The sequence below is a fragment of the Peromyscus californicus genome, unplaced genomic scaffold (genome assembly GCF_007827085.1).
Source record: "Peromyscus californicus insignis strain IS unplaced genomic scaffold, ASM782708v3 Scaffold_1__1_contigs__length_55948999, whole genome shotgun sequence".
Classification (NCBI taxonomy): Eukaryota; Metazoa; Chordata; class Mammalia; order Rodentia; family Cricetidae; genus Peromyscus; species Peromyscus californicus.
In genome coordinates, this window is record NW_026294492.1 from 53,549,309 (window position 1) to 53,571,627 (window position 22,319).

At 60.3% G+C, this 22,319-nt stretch overlaps 3 protein-coding genes across 3 annotated transcripts; 2 read left to right on the forward strand and 1 right to left on the reverse strand.

Annotated features, from left to right (window-relative positions):
• Window positions 1-245: 245 nt before the first annotated feature.
• Window positions 246-2,628, forward strand: Tektip1 (tektin bundle interacting protein 1). Its single transcript, XM_052747063.1, has 4 exons — window positions 246-795; window positions 1,730-1,968; window positions 2,038-2,163; window positions 2,456-2,628. Exons 1-4 carry the CDS (start codon window positions 713-715, stop codon window positions 2,626-2,628), a joined length of 621 nt encoding a protein of 206 aa, XP_052603023.1. The 5' UTR covers window positions 246-712.
• On the reverse strand, window positions 2,284-9,839 carry Mfsd12 (major facilitator superfamily domain containing 12). Its single transcript, XM_052747047.1, has 10 exons — window positions 9,509-9,839; window positions 6,575-6,785; window positions 5,646-5,784; window positions 5,386-5,568; window positions 4,815-4,907; window positions 4,602-4,694; window positions 3,881-4,051; window positions 3,709-3,803; window positions 3,090-3,220; window positions 2,284-2,984 (listed from the first exon to the last, which is right to left on the reverse strand). The coding sequence occupies exons 1-10, from the start codon at window positions 9,795-9,797 to the stop codon at window positions 2,962-2,964; spliced, it is 1,428 nt and encodes a 475-aa protein (XP_052603007.1). The 5' UTR covers window positions 9,798-9,839; the 3' UTR covers window positions 2,284-2,961.
• A 6,101-nt stretch (window positions 9,840-15,940) lies between these two features.
• On the forward strand, window positions 15,941-21,824 carry Hmg20b (high mobility group 20B). The gene is made up of 10 exons (XM_052747048.1): window positions 15,941-16,621; window positions 16,849-16,904; window positions 17,619-17,727; window positions 18,019-18,222; window positions 18,647-18,767; window positions 18,938-18,984; window positions 20,064-20,136; window positions 20,573-20,788; window positions 21,016-21,149; window positions 21,416-21,824. The coding sequence occupies exons 1-10, from the start codon at window positions 16,487-16,489 to the stop codon at window positions 21,530-21,532; spliced, it is 1,212 nt and encodes a 403-aa protein (XP_052603008.1). The 5' UTR covers window positions 15,941-16,486; the 3' UTR covers window positions 21,533-21,824.
• Window positions 21,825-22,319: the final 495 nt, after the last annotated feature.

The following is a 22,319-nucleotide window of genomic DNA, read 5'->3' on the forward strand; positions in this document are numbered from 1 at the left end:
CTGATACAGCCATGCCCCTGGGCAGTGGAGTGAGTACTTTGGGCTTGGTTGGGTTGGCATTTGTTTATTGTAGTAAAGTGTACGAAGCATACAATGTACCATCATAAAATGAGCTGGCCAATGGATTCAGCATCTTCAGTTACATAACAATCACCGCTAACTCCAGATCAATCTATGACCAGAGGCAGGCCCCAACCACAGCCCCCACAAGTCCACTTCCTTCTATGGAGGCGTTGTCGGGGAGTGGAATTCCCTGTCGGGGAGCTCACACTTCGTGGCCATTGTTTCCGGGCCCCTTGCTGAGCACCATGTCCTTAATGTTCCTCCACACCGGCTGATGACAGTCTCCTGTTCATGGCTAAGTATTGGTCCAGAGCAGGTGCCCAGGAGAATTCCCCTGGCTCACACTGAGTCCCACTGAGCACAGTGCCTGCCTTGTGGTGTCCAGAGGACAGAAGGGTGGGGTGGGTAAGGGCAGGCTGTAAGGGTAAAGACTGGGAGCAGGACATCCAGATGTCCCCATGTAGGGAGCTGGCAGAGCTGAAGACCCCAAGCCCCACTTTAGTCCTGATGACTCCAGCCCCACACCAGGAAGTAGCCGAGGTCATGGGGACCCTGACTGCCCACTTCCCTGTTGCTGGGACACCTTTGTCCCTGTCAACAATGGCCCCGGGGCCTTGGTGGTCGGAGACTCTGAGAAGCAGAGGCAGACATGGAGAACCTGAGGCGGGAGGCCTCCCAGCCCTTTGTCTCCTCGGGCACCCTGGAACTCTACTTCCCTGCCCCTCTATACAGGTGGGTCCCTGCGTTTGGCACCCCCTTCACCCAGGCACCAGCTGGCCCACCTCCTACCCTGCAGTCAAGGTGGTTGAGGTGCAGGCTGGGCTTGGAAGCTCCTAGGCTCAACAGAACTCCCTCCCCAGCCTGGCCGTGTGTGTGTGTGTGTGTGTGTGTGTGTGTGTGTGTGTGTGTGTGTGTGTTGGTAGCCCAGGTCTCATGTAGCCCAGGTTGGCCTCAGCTTCACCATGTAGCTGAGGATGACCTTGAACTTCTGATCCTCCTGCCCCCCCTCCACAAGTGCTGGAATGTGCCACCATGGTGTACACTTTTTAATTTGACACAGGATCCTTCTGGGTAGCCCAAGCTATTAAACTCCCAAAGTCCTTCCTCACTCAGCATGCTGAGCATGGGTATGTGCTACCCGGCAAAATAGTCCCATTTCACAGGCCTGTTCATACTTTGGGCATTGTGGTACAGATGACAGTTCCAGGGGTTCACCATGGAGCCACCCCAGCCCTAGTTTGCACTTTGAAACTGTAGGGGCCACATCCCCTTCTCCACTGAAAATTCCGTAAGGCTGTCACTGCATGGGCCTTGACAAGCGGCAATCCCGGTACCATCTATGGGGAGCTTCCCGCAAAGCGCGACCCTGGCTTGGTCCCCTGGTGACGCCAGAAGCCAGGCTCATGCCTGTTATACAAGCACTTGGGAGGCTGAGGCAGGAGGATTGCTTCAAGGTCAACACTGACAGTGAGATCTGCCTCAAAAATAAGCAGGGCCATGCTGGCTACATGAGATAATGACTGCGGGTGGGGTGGTGCAGGGAGGAGACGCTGGGCAGAGACAGTGACCTCACCCCACAGCACCTTTAAAGGGCTCAGACACCCTTGAGACAGGGAAGCAGGCTGGGAGCGGCAGGGCTTCGGGCTCAGTCACTGTCCTCCTTCAGCAATGACTACCTGTCCCTGGAGGGGCCCCGCTGGGCGCCAGCCGTCAAGCAGGCCACGCGCTGGAAGTTCACGCCCATGGGACAGGACGCGGCCGGCCAGGTGTGGTTCACCGGCCTGACCAACTCGCAGCCGCGCGAGGCCTGGTACATGCTGCCCAACGCGCTCGACAGCCCGTACCGCGAGGCCCACGCGCGCTGGCACGGTTGCTTCGACAGTCGCCAGCGCGGGCTGCCCTCCGGTGAGTGTCACGCCCCCCGCCGCGCACACCCGTGGGTCCCACGCTGACCCCGCCCTCGCTTCCCTGCAGCCTACACGCAGCACCTGCGGGAGACGGCCTTCTGGGACCCCACGCTGCCTGCGCAGTACCTGAGCGCGGGCACGCGCTGGGGGTGCGTGCCCTGGAGGGACAGGCACGTGCGCGGCAAGGAGTTCGGTGAGCGGCGGGACGGGGACTGGCGGGAGCCGGGGCGGGGTGCACGCGGGTCACCCCAGCACTCCCAGGGCAGAGGCAGTACAGCCTGGGCTACACGGGGTCAAACTTGAAGAGACCCTGAGTCAGAACAGCAGGGGCGAAAAGCAAAACAGTGCAGAGCCCGGCAGCTAGCAGGTGGGACTGGCTGTGGGGGCGTGGCCGCGGCGGGGCGTGGCCGCGGCGGGGCGTGGCCGCGGCGGGGCGTGGCCGCGGCGGGGCGGGGCCGGCCTCTGAGCACGGTCCGGGTCCCCAGTGGTCAACAGGAACCAGTTTGGGACGGAGCAGCCCAAGCGGTCCAACTACGTGCCCGACCTGTCGCCGCCACAGCGGCCGCGCTACACCTCGCAGGACTTCAGGCAGCGCGGCGGGCAGCGCCCCTGCCCGGCCACCGGGCAGCCGCCCCCGGCCTTCACGCCCTCGCTCTGATAAAGCCCTACTGCCGACCGTGCCTGCGCGTGCGTCCCTCGCCGGCGGGCGACCGTCCCTCCGCACGCACCCGGGGCCTCTGTCCTCCAGCCTCGGCCACGCTTCACCCTCCCCTGGCTCCCGACCGTCCCCGCGGGCTGACCGAGGCCCTGGCCTCCCAGTCCCTGCTCCAGGCCGAGGCCACGGCTGGGGCGGGACACCCGGGGCGCAGAGAGCTTGGCCAGGTATCACCCCCCCACTCGCACACCGTGCCCTCTGACCCCAAGCAGGTGGGGGGTCAGGGGGGTTAGGGTGTCGGCCTGGTCCTTCGTCCTGTTGCCCCGGGGAGCCAAGTCAGGGCCGGTCTCCGAGGTCCCCTGAAATTGAGGAGTAGGGTGGCATTGGGAAGGGCGGGTCCCAGGTCGCACCCCGCCCCCAGCCCGGAGTCCCCACCCACCCAAGCCGCAGCGAAGGAGACTCACGGGTGCGAATGCGGATGGGCCAGATGAGGAGGCTGCAGAGAGCCAGGGCCGCGGCCACACCCACGCCGCCCGTCACGACCACCATCACCCAGTGGTAGAAGCCAACGCAGGCCCTGCAGCACAGCTCGGAACTGGGGGCAGAAGGCGGGCTGAGGGTCCCTGGGGATTGCCGCAGTACCCCTGCAACAGCCCCCCATGGCTCCCATCCCACGTTCCAGGGCACCCTGGGCCTACACACACCCCACACAGACACACACAAAGTTCCCCGGCAGCCCACAGCCCTACCCAGTCGGTTCCTGAGCTCCAGCATGGGCTCGGTCCTGCCCCAGGGCCTTTGCACGGCCCTGGCTGTGGTACGGAGGCTCCTCACACGGTTCGGGTTCTCAGGAACCCTCCCGGCCTCCTGCCCAACCCCGACTGGAGACTGCACCTTCCTACCCCCACTTCTGCATTAGCCGTTAGGGACACGGCTGGCATTGTCCTGGGCCAGCACGGGTGGCTGGGTGGCTGAGGCACCCACGCCCTGAGGGGTCCGAGTGGGTCTGTGTCACCCGCAGCCCGGCCCTTAGCTCACGGTAAACTGTTAGCTGCTCCTGCAGTCTGAGGAACAAGGACTCACGGGCAGGGATGCAGGCTCTGCACGACCATCACCGCCAGCCCGTTGGCCACCTTGTCCGAGAAGCTCATAGCACCGTACACGAAGGCTCCACTGTGCTGTGGGGCACACAGGGTCAGGGCCCAGGCCCGGGGTCCAGACCACGGCCTTCCAGGGCTCCTCCCGCCAGCCCTACCGTGTGGGGGCCAATGAGGTCGGCGGTCATGGCCAGCGAGGTGACAAGGATGGTAGCACAGCCGGCGCCCAGCAGCACAGCGGCCCCGTACACGGCCACGCCCAGCTTGTCTACCACGGCCACCCACGCTGCGAAGGCCAGGATCACCAGCAGCCCGCCGAAGTAGGTCATCTGGAGGAAGGAGGCGGTCCGGCATCAGGCCCACCCTGTGCCCGACACCTGCCCTCTCTGGTCCTCAGCCCGGTGAAAGGCACCATTAAAAACGTGTCCTATCCTCCCACGACAGGCACGGCGGGTCCACGCCCAGGGCAGACATTACTAATCGACCTTATGCTATACAGCCAGATTAGACATTACTAATCCACTTTCCATTCTACATCCAGGGTAGGCAGTCCAAGCCAACCCACCAGGCTCCTAGAAGGAACAGCCTGGAAGATTCCAGAGCCCTGTGGCCTAAGGGCCAGAGAATCCAGCTGCCCAGAAGCCTGGATTGTAGAATTCAGGCCACTGTCTGACACCAGGGGTGTGGGTCTGCCCTGGGGGTGTGTCCCCGAGCCCTCCCCACCTCCCAGCCCTCCCCACCCCCCAGCCCTCCCCACCTCTCCCCCTCCCCACCTCCCAGCCCTCCCCACCTCCCAGCCCTCCCCACCTCCCAGCCCTCTCCCCCTCCCCCTCTTCCCCTCCCCCTCCCCCCCTCCCCCCAGCAGCTCCTGTCACTCACATTCCTCCCTATGCGCCTGTTGACTGGCTTCATGAGGAAGGAGGAGATGAAACCACTCAAGTACATCACCAGAGGGATGGTGGCGATGAACTTCTGTGGAGGGAGAGGCAGCGGTGGTCCAGAGGGGGCTTCCGGGTGGGAGGGGCCGCCCACCTCCTCCCCGCCCACCTCCTCCCCGCCCACCTCCTCCCCGCTGTCCACCACCCACCTCACCTTGGGCAGGCTGAGAGAGTAACTCAGGTACATGGCAATGTAGGTCTGAGACAGGTTCACAATCAGCCTCGTGGTCATGTACAGCATGCCCACCTGTGGGCAGATCAGCAGGGGGACAAGCCAGGGGTCAGTGGGAGACCCAGTGCACTCCCTCCAGTAAGGGATTTGGAGAGCAGATGACTGCTCAGCAGGCCAGGAGGGAATCTGTGATTAGTAATGTCTGTCCTGGATGTGGAATGGAAAACTGATTAACAGTGTCTGCCCTAAGTATGAAACAGAAATCAGTTTGCCCTGAGAGTTCAATGAAGGAGTGATTAGTGATGTCTGTCCTGGGAGTGAAATGGAAATCAGTAACATCCACTCTGAGCACGGGATAGACGGTTGAAAGACAATGTATGCCCGGCTGTAGAAGACTGATTCCTAATGTCTGCTCGATGTAAAAGAGAAGGTTGATTAGTAATGCCTGCCCTGGGTACAGGGATGCGGTGTGAGATCCACTGGTAATGTCTGCCCTGGGTGGTTCTGGTGGGACTGGGTGTCTTCTCCAGTCAGATCGGCCCCCACAACATACCTGATAGAAAGCTGGCTCCCGAAGCCAGTGTTTCCAGAGCAGATGTGGCCGGGCCGTAGGGGCCACCAAGGGACTGTGCTCATCAGGTTCCGTGCCCCGGGGCCGGCGCCGCCCCTCCTTGGTACCCAGATGGAAGAGCAGGGAGAAGATGGCTCCCACGCCCACCACCAGCAGGGCCAGGTTCTGGGAAGGACAGCAGGGGTCAGCCACGGCTCCCACAGACTCGAGGCCCCTGGGATGACCGTGAAGCCCCGACTTACCCGAAACACTGGCACATCCTGGACTCCCAGCTGGTCACCCACACTGATGTCCTGCCCAGCATGTGAGGAGCCCTGCAGATGGAGCAGCAGCCAGGCGGCGCCATACACCGTGATGTTGGCCACCACGGTGAACGCATACCTGTGGGTGAGGGGCCAGGCTTAGCACACACAGAGTCCACAGACATGGTGTCTGGTACACAGCAAGTCTCAATAAATGCTTACTGTCTGTCAGAAATCCAGAACACCATGCCCTAACTCCCCAAACTGGTGGCATTGGTCCACAAGCCCATAGCGTCCCACCCTGAGTGTGTCCTTCCCGGAGGACCAGGCCACAGATCCGCTGTGGAATAAAGGGGCCAGTCATGTGGGGACAATTAGGTCCTTGGTCAGCTGGGGTTCCTTTGAAGATGGGGTGTCCCTGAAGGGCCTGGCCTAATCATGTGACCTCAGGACATTGGCCTTGGGCTGCACCCCGGAGTCACAGACCACTCTGCTAGCTTCAAAGAATCGCCAAGCCACGGTCCAGGCTAGTGCACATCTGCCATCCCAGCCACTCCGCAGGCCGAGGGAAGTTCAGCGTCAAAGTCAGCCTGGGCAACTAGGAAGAGACTGACTCAAATGTTTTATTTTTTAAAATATGGGCTGGCAGTGGTGGCGCACACCCTTAATCCCAGCACTCGGGAGGCAGAGGCAGGCAGATCTCTGTGAGCTGGAAGCCAGCCTGGGCTACTAAGTGAGTTCCAGGACAGCCTGGGACACAGAGAAACCCTGTCTCGAAAAACAAAACAAGAGAAGGAAACAGTGTGAAGACCAGAGAGTGCTTGTTCCCTCTCCGCGGCTCACCTGGCACTTGACTGTCACACAGCTGTGGCTGACAGACACAGTTCCCGAGACTCCTAGCTAGGCCACCATCCCCAGCCCTGGAGTACCTGAGGGCTGTGAGCTCCACCTTCTCGTGGTCACTGGTCACCAGCTCTGGGATGAGACTCAGGTGGGCAATCTGCGTGGCAGCCCAGCCGAACTGGAAGATGACGATGAAGGGTCCGTAATAGAGCAGGGCGGCCCACTCAGGGGTGGCCTCCCCGCAGCCGAGGCACGGGCTGAAGATGAACGGGAAAGACAGCAGGACACAGACGGTGCCTGGGAGGGCAGAGGGTGACAAGCAGGGGTGAGGGGAGGCCACAGGTCAGGGCTCCAGCCTCCACCCTCTGCTCGGATGGAGAAACAGGACACAGCAGGCCAGGAGTCTTCTCGATGCCTGTGACTAGGACAGGGAGAAAGGACAAGAATGGGGGTCCCTCGCCGGCTCCGAGCTCAGGGTCACCCCCATCACATCTACCACCCCGCCCGCCCTGTGCTCTGCCCTGGGGGGAGGGGAGACCAGCCGGGGAGGGAGGAGTCAGAAGTCCGCTCCTGGTCCTGGGGACAGGACACACGGGGTGTCCCGTCCTGCTCCATGCACTCAGGACACTAATGAATGCAAGACCCTCCCTCACCCCATTGGCCTTCCCACCCATCCCGGCCAGCCAAGCCCCTGCTCCAACGCCAGGCTCCGGCCGCCCCTGGGCCTTCACACGGCTGCCCCGATGCCCTCATGCCACCACAGTCTCTCGCCCTGTGGTGTCTGCGGCCCCGGGGATTGTCACACCCACACCCAGGGACTCCCCACCACGTGAACCACTCTCGCCAACCCTGGGGCTGGCGCGGGTACCCCCAAGTCCCTCCCGTGTCCTGGGCACTCAGGCCAGACTGCGGACACCGAGCCCCAGGTGGGTCAATAACAGAGGTCTCTCCACAGCCCAAAGGGAGACGTTTTCACTCTGTCTGGGGGAGCGCAAAGGTATGGCGTGGCCCAGGTCAGCCTTGAGCTCCTGATCCTCCTGCCTCAGCTGGGATTAAAGGCAGGCGCCACCACATTTTTAAGTAGATGAACTTGATGAACTTGAGGCCCAGTGAGACACGGAACCCTCAGAAAGGACTCTGAGCCTCGTCCTTCTGCCTGGGCTTCCAACTTCCCCTTCCTCCCCGGAGGTGACCTCACCAACCCCCATGCCTTGGATTGAGAAATAAAACCAACCCCCAGGAAGGGACCAGGGCAGATTCCTAGGGGCTGCCCCAGGGGGCCGTGTGGCCTCTGGACTCTCTCCCATGACCACACCACACCCTGCTCTTTCTGGGGCCTGGTTAACCATTGGCCTAGTCAGGGTCAGGCTGGTCAACTGCAGGTGGGCGGCTTGGCCTCTCTGGGCCTCCGTTAACCTAAGTGGGGTAAGTCTCAGGTTTAAGCAGCTCACCTGCCAGTTGTGGGGGCACACGCCTTTAGTCCCAGCACCCAGGAGGCAGAGGCAGGTGAAGCTGAGCTCGAGGCCAGCCTGGGCTACGGAGTGGGTTCCAGGACGGCCAGAGAGTGCCTCACTATCCTGGCCCGGGCAGCACAGAGAAGTCGTCAGTTTGCTGGGGTGTCTACCCACCTCACCTGGTTGGGTGCCTCTCCAGTCTGCCCCCTGTGATGGGGTCCAGGGAATCCTCCCAGACCACCTACCCACGCCCAGGCCCAGGCCCAGGGCCTTGGCCCGGCTCAGCTGGCCCGGTGTCTCCAGGCCAACAGCAGCCCTTTTGAGTACTTTTTCTTTTTTGAAAACCGGGTCTCCCTAAGCAGACATTCCCCTGCCTCAGCTTGTAAATATGATGACAGGTGTCCAGGCTGCACCTCAGATGCCCACACCAGGCTACTACTGCCCTCTTGTCCCGGAATCTTCCAGGGCCCACAGCCTAGAACAATCCTGAGAAACTAGAAATTCCAGCCCTCAAGCTGCAGCTGCCGCTCAGCACCCAGCCTGGGGCCGCTGCTCTGTCTCACAAAAATGTCACCGAGGGGCAGGGCTGGGCTCGGCAGCCACCCACCCCAGGGGCCGGGCCTGAGCCTCCGGACAGCTGGCTGGAATTCCAAGAGGAGCAGCCACAACCCCAGCGCCAACCTCCCCGATGTCCCCACCAAAGGACAGCCGGAGAGGGACCCCGGGCTGGGCCGTCCCAGGCAGGACACGAGGGATGGAGGGCAGGTGGTGTGGGGCAGGACAGGAGGCTAGACCGCTCCATGACAGGCAGGGAAGGACATGGCCCAAGATAACAGAGTGGGGTGACAGAACCCTGAAAAGTGAGAGGCAGGGGGCGAGACTCGGGAGGACGGACACAGGGTGACAGTCGGGGGAGAGAACAGGGACACCGGGTGTCAGAGGGAAGAGGGTCATGCCACAGGATGGTAGTCAGCGGGGAGGATGGGGACACTGGGTGGCAATTAATAGGAGGACGGCCCGGGGTGACAGTCAGAGGTGGGGTACAGTCAGAGGTGGGGGACAGTCAGAGGTGGGGGACAGTCAGAGGTGGGGGACAGGCGGGTGACAGTCAGAGGTGGGGGACAGTCAGAGGTGGGGGACAGGCGGGTGACAGTCAGAAGTGGGGGACAGCCTGGGGTGACAGTCAGAGGTGGGGTACAGTCAGAGGTGGGGGACAGCCTGGGGTGACAGTCAGAGGTGGGGGACAGTCAGAGGTGGGGGACAGCCTGGGGTGACAGTCAGAGGTGGGGGACAGCCTGGGGTGACAGTCAGAGGTGGGGGACAGTCAGAGGTGGGGGACAGCCTGGGGTGACAGCTGGGGTGGGGGACGGCCGGGTGACAGTCAGAGGTGGGGGACAGTCAGAGGTGGGGGACAGCCTGGGGTGACAGTCAGAGGTGGGGGACAGCCTGGGGTGACAGAGGTGGGGACAGTCAGAGGTGGAGGTCGGCCTGGGGTGACAGTCAGAGGTGGGGGACAGTCAGAGGCGGGGGACGACCCGGGGTGACAGCTGGGTGGGGACGGCTCACCCGCCAGGTGCCAGGCCTTGCGGGGCCCGCAGCGCGCGCAGGCGGCGCGGTCGGCCTCGTAGCCCACGAGCGGCGTGCAGAGCCCGTCGGCCGCCTGGCCGAGCAGCAGCAGCAGCCCGGCGCCCCGCGAGCTGTAGCCGCGCACCGAGTGCAGGAACAGCAGCAGGTAGGTGAACCACATGCCCGCGCACAGGTCGTTGAGGAAGTGACCGACCGCGAAGCTCAGCCGCGCGGCGGGGGACAGCGTCCGCGGCGGCCCCGGGCCCGCGTCGCCCGGCGGAGGCGACATGACGACCGCAGGCCCCACCGCCCCGCACAGCCGCGCCGCACGGCCGCGCCGCGCTCCTCTGCGGCCGCCGCTCCCCGGAGCCGCCCCGACGGGGCGGAGCCGCCGACCGACGGCCAGGCTCGCCAATCAGAGCCGCGCGCCTCGGTGGGCGCCCAATCAGCAAGCGGGGGCGTGGCCTCAGCGCCCCGCACCCCGCGGCCCTAACGCCGCCCGCTACCCGCCCGGTTTTCATCATCGCAGTTTGTTTTTTTAATTTTCTTCGTGTTTTTTTTTTCTTTAACTGAAAAAGAAAAAAAAAATCGTTTCTTTTTCTAACGCAGGGTTTAATGTAGCCCAGGCTAGCCTCAAACTCACTGTGCAGCTGAGGATGACCCTGAACTCCTGATCCTCGTGCCTCCCCTCCTGGTCATGGGGGTCGCACCCCACACACCAGATCTTTATTATTTCTCTCTGTTTTGAGATAGGGTCCCACTAGTTGCCCAGGCTAGCCCTGAAGTCCCTCTACAACATAGGCTGGCCTTGAACTCTCAATCCTCCAACCTCAGCCTCATGAGTTGATGGGCTTTCAGGCCTGCCTTAGGGAACAGAGCCCTGAGACCTGTTGTCGGCCGGCCACCCACACCCTGGGCCCCAGCCAGCTTGCAGCTGGAGCCCGGGGCTCCCCGCAGAAAGGGTCAGAATGAGAGCACAACTGGGTGATCCCATAAACTCCCGGGGATACACGGGCGCTTGGGAGACATATTAGTACTAATTAATTATTAATTACAGATAATAGTAGGGCGGAACATCGTAACACTGGCTAGCCTTTAATGAGGGTTGCTGGCCCGGCGCCCCACGTGGCAGCCGCCCGGGTTTCACTCCTACTTACTGGCTGGTTCTAAGAAGCACGCTCAAAGAAAGGGGAAGCTGGTGAGGCCTCCGTGGTGACTCAGGGACACAGGTGCTGCACACCCACACACACTAGCCCAGACCACGGGACCACCTCCTCCTCAGGATATTTTATTCCTTTTTTTTTTCCTTCCCCCAGGCTGGCCTCAAACTCAGCTAACTGAGGACGACCTTGACCTCTGAATGCTGGATGCCATCTCCTCTGGTTTGTGTGGAGCTCAGGCTCAAACCTGGGCTTCGCGTCCCACCTACTGAACTACAGCCAGAGCACCTTAATATGAAGGGTCTCATGCCATAGCCTGGTCTAGCCTTGGACCTCAGCTCCTGATGCTGGGGTGATGTATCTCCATGACCACACAGAGCCTTCCTCCGGGGGCACTTAGAGATACATAGCCTGGTTCTGAACCCCCAAATGAGACTACTCCCTCCTTTGCCTACAAGCCTTCCTCTGCGCACCCAACAATATATGTCGGAAGTGACCAAGGCCACTTCTTCGACCCCAGCACTCGGGAGGCAGAGGCAGGCGGATCTCTTGAGTTCGAGGCCAGCCTGGTCTACAGAGGGAGTTCCAGGACAGCCAGAGCTACACAGAGAAACCCTGTCTCAAATAAGTAAATATATAGACTTCCATCCCAGCTCTAGCCAGTTGGAGGCAGGAGAATCTGGTTCTGGGCCACAGAGAGGGTGTCCCAGCCTCCTCTGGGAAGATGACCTGGCCTGGGCTGGGCCGCAGATAACAGGAGCTCATGGTCCTTGGCCTGAGGAGATTAAGAGACAGGGAGAGACAGGGATCAGTAGAAGCCTCCACAGGGTGGGCTTCCTGCCTGCCTCTCCCAGAGAACGTCTACCTCAGGCTGGCATCTAATTCTCAAGGTTTGACCAAAACTTCACAGATGTAGCAACCGAGGCTCCGGGCCAGGCCACCGGCTGGAGGGCGGAACCCGGCAGAGACAACCTGGACTAACAGCTCTAAGTGGCTGTTTAAACCGCTGGTTGGTCAGGCCTAGAGTGATTTCTGTTCCCGTCCTTTTCATTAACCAAGTCCCCAGCCACCCCAGAGGCCTGGATTTGCTGACAAGATCTCCTGTAACCCAGGTTGGCCTCAAACTCCCCCTGTAGCCCAGGAATTCCTGATCCTCCTGCCTGGACCTCCCGTGTGCTGGGATGAAAGCCCATTTATTCAGTTGCTGGAGACAGAACCCAAGGCTTCATACAAGCTGGGACAACTCTCCATCTACTGAGCTACGGCCCTAACCTCGGCTTATTTTATTTTACAGCCAGAGTCTCATGTACCTCAGGCTGGCCTGTAACTCTCTCATAACCAAGACAGACCTTGAATTCCTGACCCCACATCAAATGCTGGGGTGACAGGCAATGTGCTCAGCTTCCGGCAGCCTCTTGAGCCAACCCAGCAGCAATGGGCTGTTTCTGGGTTTCTGGCCCACTTGATTTCCCCTGCCCTGACTCTCTACCCCACCCCCTCCCCTGTGCCTCCCTAGTCGGTGAAGTCACCAGGAAACCGTGGTCCAGGGGCAGGTTGAAAACTGAGGGTCAGTGAGGGCATTGGGGAGCCATGGCAGGCCTGAGAGCAGGGCCTTCTGGGTCAGACAGGATCAAAGCTGGACCCCTCACCCCAGGATGCAGGATCTCCGGCCGTGAGAGACAATGCCACATAAAGAGCCCAACAGAGGGAGGGGAATGATTCCATCTAAACTCATGAATGGAAGGGATTTGTGCCCCTGGAAAGGCTTTGGAGTCGGGCAAAGGTCAAAAAAGACCAGTTAAGAGGAAGGTTAGCAAGAAGGATTCATCCCCTGGACCCTCCGGGGCAGGACACATGGGCTGGGAGTCCAAACAGACCCTGACAGCCTTTGATGTCCTTGAGCGTCCCGCAGCCTTGGACGCCAAGCCCACGCTTCCATCCATCCACTGGGCATCGGATGTCCTGGTGGCTGGAGTCCAGCCTCAGGGTGTGGGGGCCAGCTTTGATGTAGTGGGGACCAGATCTGCTGACAGGCAGGGGGGGTTGGGATTTCCAAGTCTGTGATAATGTTCTGAGATCTGAGGGTGGCTGGAGAGGACGGTCAGGTGTCAGGGCAAGTCAATAGGCCTCAGTTTCCCTCACTGTTCAATAGGGATGAGAACCGTCTCTCGGGACAAAGAGTGCTGGGCTTGATCTGGCAACATGTGTCTTTAAATTTTAACTTCATTTATTTATTTATTTTATATTGGGTTTTTTTTTTTTTGGTTTTTCGAGACAGGGTTTCTCTGTGTAGCTTTGCGCCTTTCCTGGAACTCACTTGGTAGCCCAGGCTGGCCTCGAACTCACAGAGATCCGCCTGGCTCTGCCTCCCGAGTGCTGGGATTAAAGGCGTGCGCCACCACCGCCCGGCTATATTGGTTCTTTTTGAGACAGGGTCTCCCTCTGTAGCCCTGGCTGTCCTGGATCTCACTCTGTGGACTGGGCTGGCCTGGAACTCAGAAACTCAGAGAGATCCGCCTGCACCTGCCTCTGCCTCCTGAGTGCTGGGATTGGTGTAGCACTGTTCCAAGCTTTGAGAAGCCATTAGTTTGTGTAGGTTGCTAAACTGATAGGGAAGGAACCCAGGGCCTGTTGTTTGCAAGGCGAATGCTCTACCTCTGAGCTCTGTCCCGAGACCTCACATTAAAGGTTTAAAGGTAGGGTGAGACAGGAGGATTGCAAGTTTAATGGCAGCATGGTCTGTTGGGTGTTCTGCATGACATGGTTGGTCAAAGAAAGAGGGTCGCCCCAGAATGTAATTTTCAGGTCTCTGGCAGCAGGAAGGGAGGGTTTCTGTGGACTGAACCTGGAACCTATGCTCAGAAGCGTACTTACTGAGTGCACACAAAGGCTGTGTTTGGGGTACAGTGAGTTCCTCATACCGAAGCACCTTTCATCTATTCTGTACGTTCCCTGAAGGAACTCATCCCAAGCCCTCAAACTTCAGTCCCGATGGTACACTGTTTGCAGCAGGACACCATCATTCAGGACCTCCAAGTGTGCCTGGGTAGTCTTGTGACCAAAGTCATGCAACAGATGGAAAACCTCCTCAGAAAAACAACTCTGTAAATTATCCATAGAAAACAACCACAGTTCTCCGCTGTGAGTTCTTCAAAGTCTAGGTACTTTCAACAAACACTAATACATGCAACTGTTACCCGCTACAGCGAGAAACAACTGTAATATTCTAATGTTTACCTTAGATACAATGACTACTAGATTCCCACTACACCCGGCAATTTAGTGAGACCCTGAATAAAAAAAAAAAATGGGGGCTGGAGAGATGGCTCAGTGGTTAAGAGCACTGACTGTTCTTCCAGAGGTCCTGAGTTCAACTCCCAGCAACCACATGGTGGCTCTCAACGATCACCGGCGCTTTTAATAAATAGTTAAAAAAAAATTTTTTTTTTTTTTTTGAGACAGGGTTTCTCTGTGTAGCCCGGGCTGTCCTGGATCTCGCTCTGTAGCCCAGGCTGGCCTCGAACTCACAGAGATCTGCCTGGCTCTGCCTCCGGAGTGCTGGGATTAAAGGTGTGCGCCACCATGCCCGGCTACCCAACCTTATCTTAAGGGGTCCCCTCTGACTGCTTCACCTCCCTGGAGGGGCTCAGGATCCTCCAGTCTGTGAGTTTGGGTGAGTCACTGGCACCTGCCATTAAGGCTTGCAAGTGTGCGTATCTGTGTGGTCCCACAGAAACGTGGCGTAATCACCATGTGTCTAATGAGTCACCTACATTGTGATTAGTCCAAAGTTACACCATCATAGGGTTTGTGGTTCAGTTTACTGCAGTGTGGAAGGACAGAGCACAAGACCCCCAGTGCATGGTGGGAAGACCCTGACCACGCCCCCAGCCCCTCACTGGGGGATTCTAGGCGGGATCCACCCTGACCACGCCCCCAGCCCCTCACTGGGGGATTCTAGGCGGGATCCACCCTGACCACGCCCCCAGCCCTCAGTGTGACTACCAGGTACCAAACTGGAAGCAATATGTGTTTTTTGCTTTTAAACCACTGAGCCATATCTTCAGGCCTTTCTGTCTTTTTAAAAAAGTTTGACTTATTACTTTATGAGTTATTTTTCCTGTATGTATGTCTGTGTACCATGTGCTTGCCTCATGCCCAGGAAGGGCAAAAGAGAGATACCCTGGGACTGGAATTACAGATGGTTTTTTAGCAGACAAGCGGGTGCTGGGAATCGAACCCACGTCCTCTGCAAGAGAAACAGGCACTCTCAACCACCGAGTCAGCTCTCCAATCCTCTTCAATTTCTCTTTGACTGTGGAAGTTATGAAAGACTAGAGTGACAATCACCTTTAGCAACTGAGGTATTTTCTATTCAAATAATGGAGATCAAATACAAGTTCTTGGGGTCCTCCTGAAGTCCCTTTGCCAGCTGAGTCATCTCACCAGGCACAGCTGTCCTTCAAAATGCCTTTGTATGGTGACGCTGTCCGCCCAGCCTCTGTCCCAGGTCCAGGTGTCAGTTGAGAAGCCTCCAGCCTGCTAGCCTGCTATATGGTTCAATGTACCCCTTGTTCAGAGGGCAAAATCAAGGCTCCATGGGAAGGAAAATCAGCGACCCGGGGTCAGAGAATACACAGACCACCTCCCAGTCCTCCGTGTACCACCTCCCAGTCCACCGTGTATAAAGCACACGTTCACGTGTTTATTTTGTTGTGTAGGGGGGACTGCGCATGTCACAGCACACGGTGGGGCTCAGAGGACAACTTGCGGGAATGGGTTCTCGCTCTCCTCCCGCCCCCCCTGTCATGTGCATTGGTGGTTTGCCTACACGTATGTGTGTGAGGGTACGGGAACCCTGAACCTGGAGTCACAGACAGTTGTGAGCGGCCATGTGGGTGCTGGGAATTGAACTCAGGACCTCTGGAAGAGCAGCCAGTGCTCTTAACCTCTGAGCCATCTCTCCAGCTCATTTTATTTATTTATCTATTTATTTATTTATTTATTTTTTTTTTTTTTTTTGGTTTTTCGAGACAGGGTTTCTCTGTGTAGCTTTGCGCCTTTCCTGGAACTCGCTTTGGAGACCAGACTGGCCTCGAACTCACAGAGATCCGCCTGGCTCTGCCTCCCGAGTGCTGGGATTAAAGGCGTGCGCCACCACCGCCCGGCTATTTATCTATTTATTCATTCATTCATTCATTTATTTTTCCCCCGGTTCCACTTTCCACCTTGTGAGTTCAGAACTCACGCTGTCCACTAGGTGGCAGTCTCCTTCAAGTGCGGAGCCATCTCATCAGCCCACTTTTTTTTTTTTTTTTCAGTGTGGTAAGAGTAAGCACATCAGCGGTGGTGCACGCTTTTAATCCCAGCACTCTGACACCCAGCACTGTCAGAGGCTGGTGGATCTCTATGAGTTCGAGGCCAGCCTGGTCTACAGAGTGAGTTCCAGGACAGGCACCAAAACTACACAGAGAAACCCTGTCTCGGGAAAAATAAAAAGAGTTAAGTACACCTTGCCCTACCGCAGGGGGTTGCCTCTTTGGAATTTAACTCCTTCCTCGGAAACTTACTGAGAACGTCCCCTCTACCGAGGACCCGGTCCTCATCTCCACACTCCAGGTCCCGCATCAGCATGGGGACTACTTGCCCTTTAAGGAGCTCCGCCCCATAGCGAGCAGCCAATCGCCTCCGATTGGTCCCGAGCGCGTCCAAGCGCAGCCGAACTTGACGCACCCGCCCGCAACCTGCCCGACGCACCTCCCACGCGGCTCCGCAGCTTCTCAGCCAATCACCGCCGGGCGCGCCGAGACTAATCTGCATGACCCCGCCCCTCGTGGAGTTCTTGGCCAATTGGAGCGCTGTGCTTGGCCTCATTAGCATATGGGCGGGGCTGCCGCGGGCGGCTTGGTTGGAGCGTCGCCGCATCCCGGGTCCCGGGAAAGTTTTTTCGGAGGTGAAAAGAGCCGGGAAGTCGGGGCCTGCGCGGGGCGGGGGCTGCGGGGCGCGGGGCGCGGCCTCCGGGACTCGATCTCGCAACAAAGGATCGCGGGGCCGCCCGCCCCAGGACCTCCCCGCCCCAGGATCCGCCTCCCCCTCCCCCGGGCGCCCTGGGCACCGTCCTGGGGTTCCCATCGGGGAGGCGGGCGGGACCCCCCTGACCTCTGCCGCCCTCCGTTCCAGGTCCCGCCCAGAGAGGCCATGTCCCACGGCCCCCGGCAGCCAGGCGGGGCCACCGCGTGAGTGCGCCTCTCCCAGCCTGTCCCCTCCCTGGGTACCCCTGGACATGCTCCGTCCCCATCCTTGGGTACCCCTACACATGCCATGTCCTCACCCCGGCTACCCCCTAGACACGCCCCTCTGCACCCCCCAGGCCCCTGGACATACCTTGTCCCCACCCCTGGGTATGGAACTGGACATGCCCCGTCCCCACTCCCATGTAACTCTAGAAATGCCCTATCCCCAGCTCAGGGTACTCCAGACATGCCTGTCCCCACCCTCCCGTACCTCTGAGTATGCCCTGTCGTTCCCCTGGGTACCCCTGTTTTGGGAACCGTGGTCTGGTCCTGTCCCTGCCCCTTAGCTGCCTTACCCCCACTCCTGGGACCTCTGGCTATATCCTGTCACTCTTCGGAGATTTCTGACTCTAGGGTCCGTACTCGCGCCAGAATTGCTAGGGCACCCTACGGTCTCCCTCACTACCTCATCCTGCTCCCAGGCATCCCGACGGCCCCACACCCACCCCGTCCCCAGCTTGAAATCCTTGGACTGTTCCCACAGTGGCCTACGGTGGCTCTCGGGTCCCCAAACGCTGGGTCCCCACTCCCCCCCTTTCCCCGGGCTCAAGTGCGCTTCCACACACTTCTGTGATCTCCAGCCCCCAGAGGTGATTGTGTGGGTATGGGGGAACGCTTCTGGCGTGGGGGATGACCCTGGTTTCCCATGTCCCCAAGGCCTGCGGGAAGCAAGACTCCAGGCCAGCACGGGGCCTTCGTAGTGGCTGTCAAACAAGAGCGCAGCGAGGGCGCCCGTGCGGGAGAGAAGGGGTCCCAGGAGGAGGAGGTGAGTCACCACCTGCGAGCCCCGCCCCGGTCCGGCGTCACACCCCTGCCAGGTCCACACCATAGAGAACACTCCCACTGCCTAGCGAGAGGCCCCGCCCCGCCCTAGCCTGTCCCTGGCTTCAGCGCCACCGGGGCAGGCTCAGTCTTGCCCCAGGACCCCCTCTTTTGACTCTCCAGACTTCAGACCCTTGACCTGCAGCCCTGTCCCTGAGCTAGGCCCCGCCCACACGGCCCAGGGCCATGGCCACACGGCTCAGGGCCCCTCCCAAGGACACAGTCCCTCCTACAGCCCGTGAAGAAGAGAGGCTGGCCGAAAGGCAAGAAGAGAAAGAAGGTTCTCCCCAATGGGCCCAAGGCCCCCGTCACCGGCTACGTTCGCTTTCTCAACGAGCGGCGGGAGCAGATTCGCACCCGCCACCCAGACCTGCCTTTTCCGGAGATCACCAAGATGCTGGGCGCCGAGTGGAGCAAGCTGCAGCCGGCAGAGAAGCAGGTGGGGACCGAGGAGGTGGGGGCGGCAGACAAGAGGGTCCCCGGGGCTCACGGCCAGCAAGGCAAGCCCCACGGGCGAGCTCGGGTCCAGTGAGAGACCTTGCCTCAGAGAACAAGGAGGACAGTGAATGATGGACAAGGGTCTGCGTGCGCGTGCGCACAAATACACACCCGTACAAATCGCACAAATACCGAACACAAGCCACACACCAGCCAGCGCCTGTTGGGCATGGAAGTTCGGGGGTCAGAAAGGGTGAAGGTGAAAATGCCAGACATCGGTTAGGCCTGGGGAAGGCCTATTCTCTAAGGGTCTGAGGGGAGGTGGGAGCTCCGGACGTTTAGTACAGGGGGAGGCGGGGTCCTGGCCCTGGCCACCCGCCTTCCTTTGGGCTGGCCCTAGTCTGTGGGTGCTGTCCCCCTCCCAGCGGTACCTGGACGAGGCGGAAAAGGAGAAACAGCAATACTTGAAGGAGCTGTGGGCGTACCAGCAGTCGGAGGCCTACAAGGTCTGCACAGAGAAGATCCAAGAAAACAAAATTAAAAAAGGTGCGTGGGCCCTGGGCCTTCAACGGGGTGCCAAGCCCAAAAGTTTACCTAGTATCAAGACGGAGTCACCAGTGTGGACCCTGGCCTGGGAGGGGACCAGGCCTACCTGAGAGGATGGGAGGGCGACTCCGTGCAGTCCCGGCTGACCCACCCTCCCCTCTCTCCATCAGAGGACTCCGGCTCTGGGCTCATGAACACGCTCCTGAATGGGCACAAGGTAAGGGTCTCTCTGGCCAGAAGGACTTGGGGGAGAAGACATGGATGTTTCACGCTAGTTCAGAGGAGGAAGTGACCATGACCTTTTCTGGTCAAGATGTGCTTCCCAGTCAGAGGCAAGACCACTCTGGGCATGCAGCAATCTTGGGATGGGGCGTGGCTTAGCGGCGAAATCGTGGTCCAGCATGCACAGGACCCGTGGCTCCACCACCACCATGCACACACATAATCAACTGAAGTTTTTTCATTTAAGAGAGGGCCTCAGATAGCCCAGGCTAGCCATGAACTCACTGTGTAGCTGAGGATGGCCTTGAACTCCCAATCTTTCTGCCTCTACTTTTCCAGTTCAGGATGACAGGCACAGTGTGCGTGCCAGAGCTTTGTGCTGGGCAAGCGCTCTATTCACTGAGCTTCAGCCCTTCTTGTGGTTGACTATCGATGAGGTGGGCATGACAGCACACACCTAAGCTCCCAACATGTGCAAGCTTGTGGTAGGAGGGTGGCAGCAGGTTTGAGGCCAGCCTGGAAGTAAGAGCCGGGCGGTAGTGGCGCACTCCTTTAATCCCAGCACTCAGGATGCAGAGGCAGGAGGATCTCAGTGAGTTCGAGGCCAACCTGGGCTACAGAGTGAGTTCTAGAACAGCCAGGGCTACACAGAGAAACCCTGTCTCAAAAACAAACAAACAAACCATAAACATGAAGGAAAAAAAGCAAATCACAGGAGTAAATCTGTGCACAGAGTGCTCGTCTGGTCTATAGAAAGCCATGGCTTCAGCCCAGTGTGGCTCAGGTTTCAGAGCACTGGCTATCCCTGCAGAGGACTGGGGTTCAATTCCGAGCACCCACATAGACATTCACAGCCCCCTGTAATTCCAGCTCTGGGGGAATCTGCCGCCCTCTTCTGGCCTCTGTGGGTACTGCATGCTCATGGCACACACACACACACACACACACACACACACACACACACACACACACGCAAATCAAAACAGATAGAAGGCTGCACTGCCCCCGCGTGGCCCAGACCCCCTCCCAGTTCCAGAGACGTGGGTCCCCACCAAACTCATTGCCATGTCCCAGGGTGTGGACTGTGATGGCTTTTCCACATTCGATGTTCCCATCTTCACTGAAGAGTTTCTGGACCAAAACAAAGGTGAGATTTTGGCAGGTGCTGGTGCCTTGGCTGGAAGAAGTGGAGATGGGGTCAGGGCCGGAGGGGGATGGGGTCAGGGCCGAAGGGGGATGGGGTCAGGGCCGGAGGGGGACGGGGTCAGGGATTGAGGGGAGATAGGGCCAGTGATAGGGATGGACGAGAATGGGGTCAAGATCGAGGCCAGGGATGGAGGGGGGAGTGGAGCCAGGATGGGGGGATGGAGGGGGTTGGAGTCGGGGTGAGGCCAGGGTTGGAGTCGGGGTGAGGCCAGGGATGGAGGGGGTTGTAGTCGGGGTGAGGCCAGGGATGGAGTCGGGGTGAGGCCAGGGATGGAGGGGGTTGGAGTCGGGGTGAGGCCAGGGATGGAGGGGTATAGCGCTCTCCGGGACTGCGCGGCGGCCCCGGACAGCCCTGGGCTCTGACTCCCGTCCCGCAGCCCGCGAGGCGGAGTTGCGGCGCCTGCGGAAGATGAACGTGGCCTTCGAGGAGCAGAACGCGGTGCTGCAGCGCCACACGCAGAGCATGAGCAGCGCACGCGAGCGTCTGGAGCAGGAGCTGGCCTTGGAGGAGCGGCGCACGCTGGCGCTGCAGCAGCAACTGCAGGCCGTGAGGCAGGCGCTCACGGCCAGCTTCGCCTCCCTGCCGGTGCCCGGTGCGCGGCCCCGCCTTCCTCCAGGGCTCTGCCGTGCTGATTTCCCTGGCCCCGCCCCCAGCGCGCGGGCCCGCCCATCTGGCCTCGGGCCCCGCCCCCAGAGCCCGCCTTCCTAGTGTGCGGCCCGCCCCGTCCTTTCCCATCACAGGCCCCGCCCCCTCCGCCCGCCAATTCCCCGGCCCCGCCCAGCGCCCGGCCCCGCCCCTCACTGACCCGCTGACCCGCAGGCACCGGGGAGACGCCGACGCTCGGGACTCTGGACTTCTACATGGCGCGGCTGCACGGAGCCATCGAGCGTGACCCCCGCGCAGCACGAGAGACTGATCGCGCGCGTCAAGGAGATCCTGGCGCGGGTGGCCAGGTGCGGGGGCGGGGCGGGGCGGGGCGTGGTCGGGGGTGTGGCCGGGGGTGTGGCCGGGGCGGGGTGGGGGTGTGGCCGGGGCGGGGTGTGGCCGGGGGTGGGCGGGGCGGGGTGTGGCCGGGGTGACCGGGGGCGGGGCTGGTGGTTGGGGGCGGGGCCAGGGGCGGGGTGTGGCCGGGGGCGGGGTGTGGCGGGGGCGGGTGTGGCGGGCGGGGGGGAGTGCTCGGCTCTGCCTCGCGGCCTCCATCACCCCTCCTGTCCCACAGCGAGCACCTGTGACAGGCCTCTGGGACCGGCGGACGCCCCTCCCACCCACCCAGGAGGAAGCTGGGGTCCCCGACGGGGCCGCGCCCGGTGCTGCACCCTGGGATCTCCAGACCTGACCCCCAGTGAAATCTCAGCGGCATCCCTTTAGCTTCGAACCCTAGGCTCCCAGGTGGCAGAGCCGAGCGAGACCTGCCTGCCTCGCGGGGAGGGTCACCCAACAGCGGGAGAGGAACAGGAGACACCCCACCCGGTGCAGAGCGCGACTCCGGGGCGCTCACCCAGGGCCCGGGGACCCACTGCGCAGGCGCGGGGAGCCATGGCAGCGTCGGGGAGGCTGAGTACAGCCCCCACCCCCAGCGCCTCCCTTCACTCAGTCCGGACTTTTAAATAAATGTTCCATGAAAACAAGTGGGGTTTGCACTCAAGTTAATTCTTGTGGCTTGGGGGAGTGGGCCCGGCCCCTTCGCCGTGATTCTCCAGCTGCGGTGGCCCCGCCAGCCCTTCTACCTCTGGCAGAGGGTCTCGGGTCCTTCACTGTCCTGTTATCAGGTGGGGAAACTGAGTCAGAGCTGGGCTGGGGTCTCCGATCCACTCGTCCGTCCCTCCTGAGGCCACTCACTTCATCCAACCCAGTTTCCAAACCGGGTCCAGTCCACCTCCTCAGGAACTGTACTGTTTTAGCCCTTAGGCAACGCGCACTTCACAGGGTCCTCCAGCCGTCAGCTCCTGCCTTCCAGAACATCCCCCAGAGCAAGCCCTGACCGCACCAGGTCTGCAGCCTCCGCACCCGCCATCCACGTCTGGTCCATGGAGTCACCGGACCTGGACACTTCCGGTCACAGAGGCCACGCTGGCTTTTTATGCCTGGCTCACTCTCTGAGCACCGTGACACTGTGGGGCATG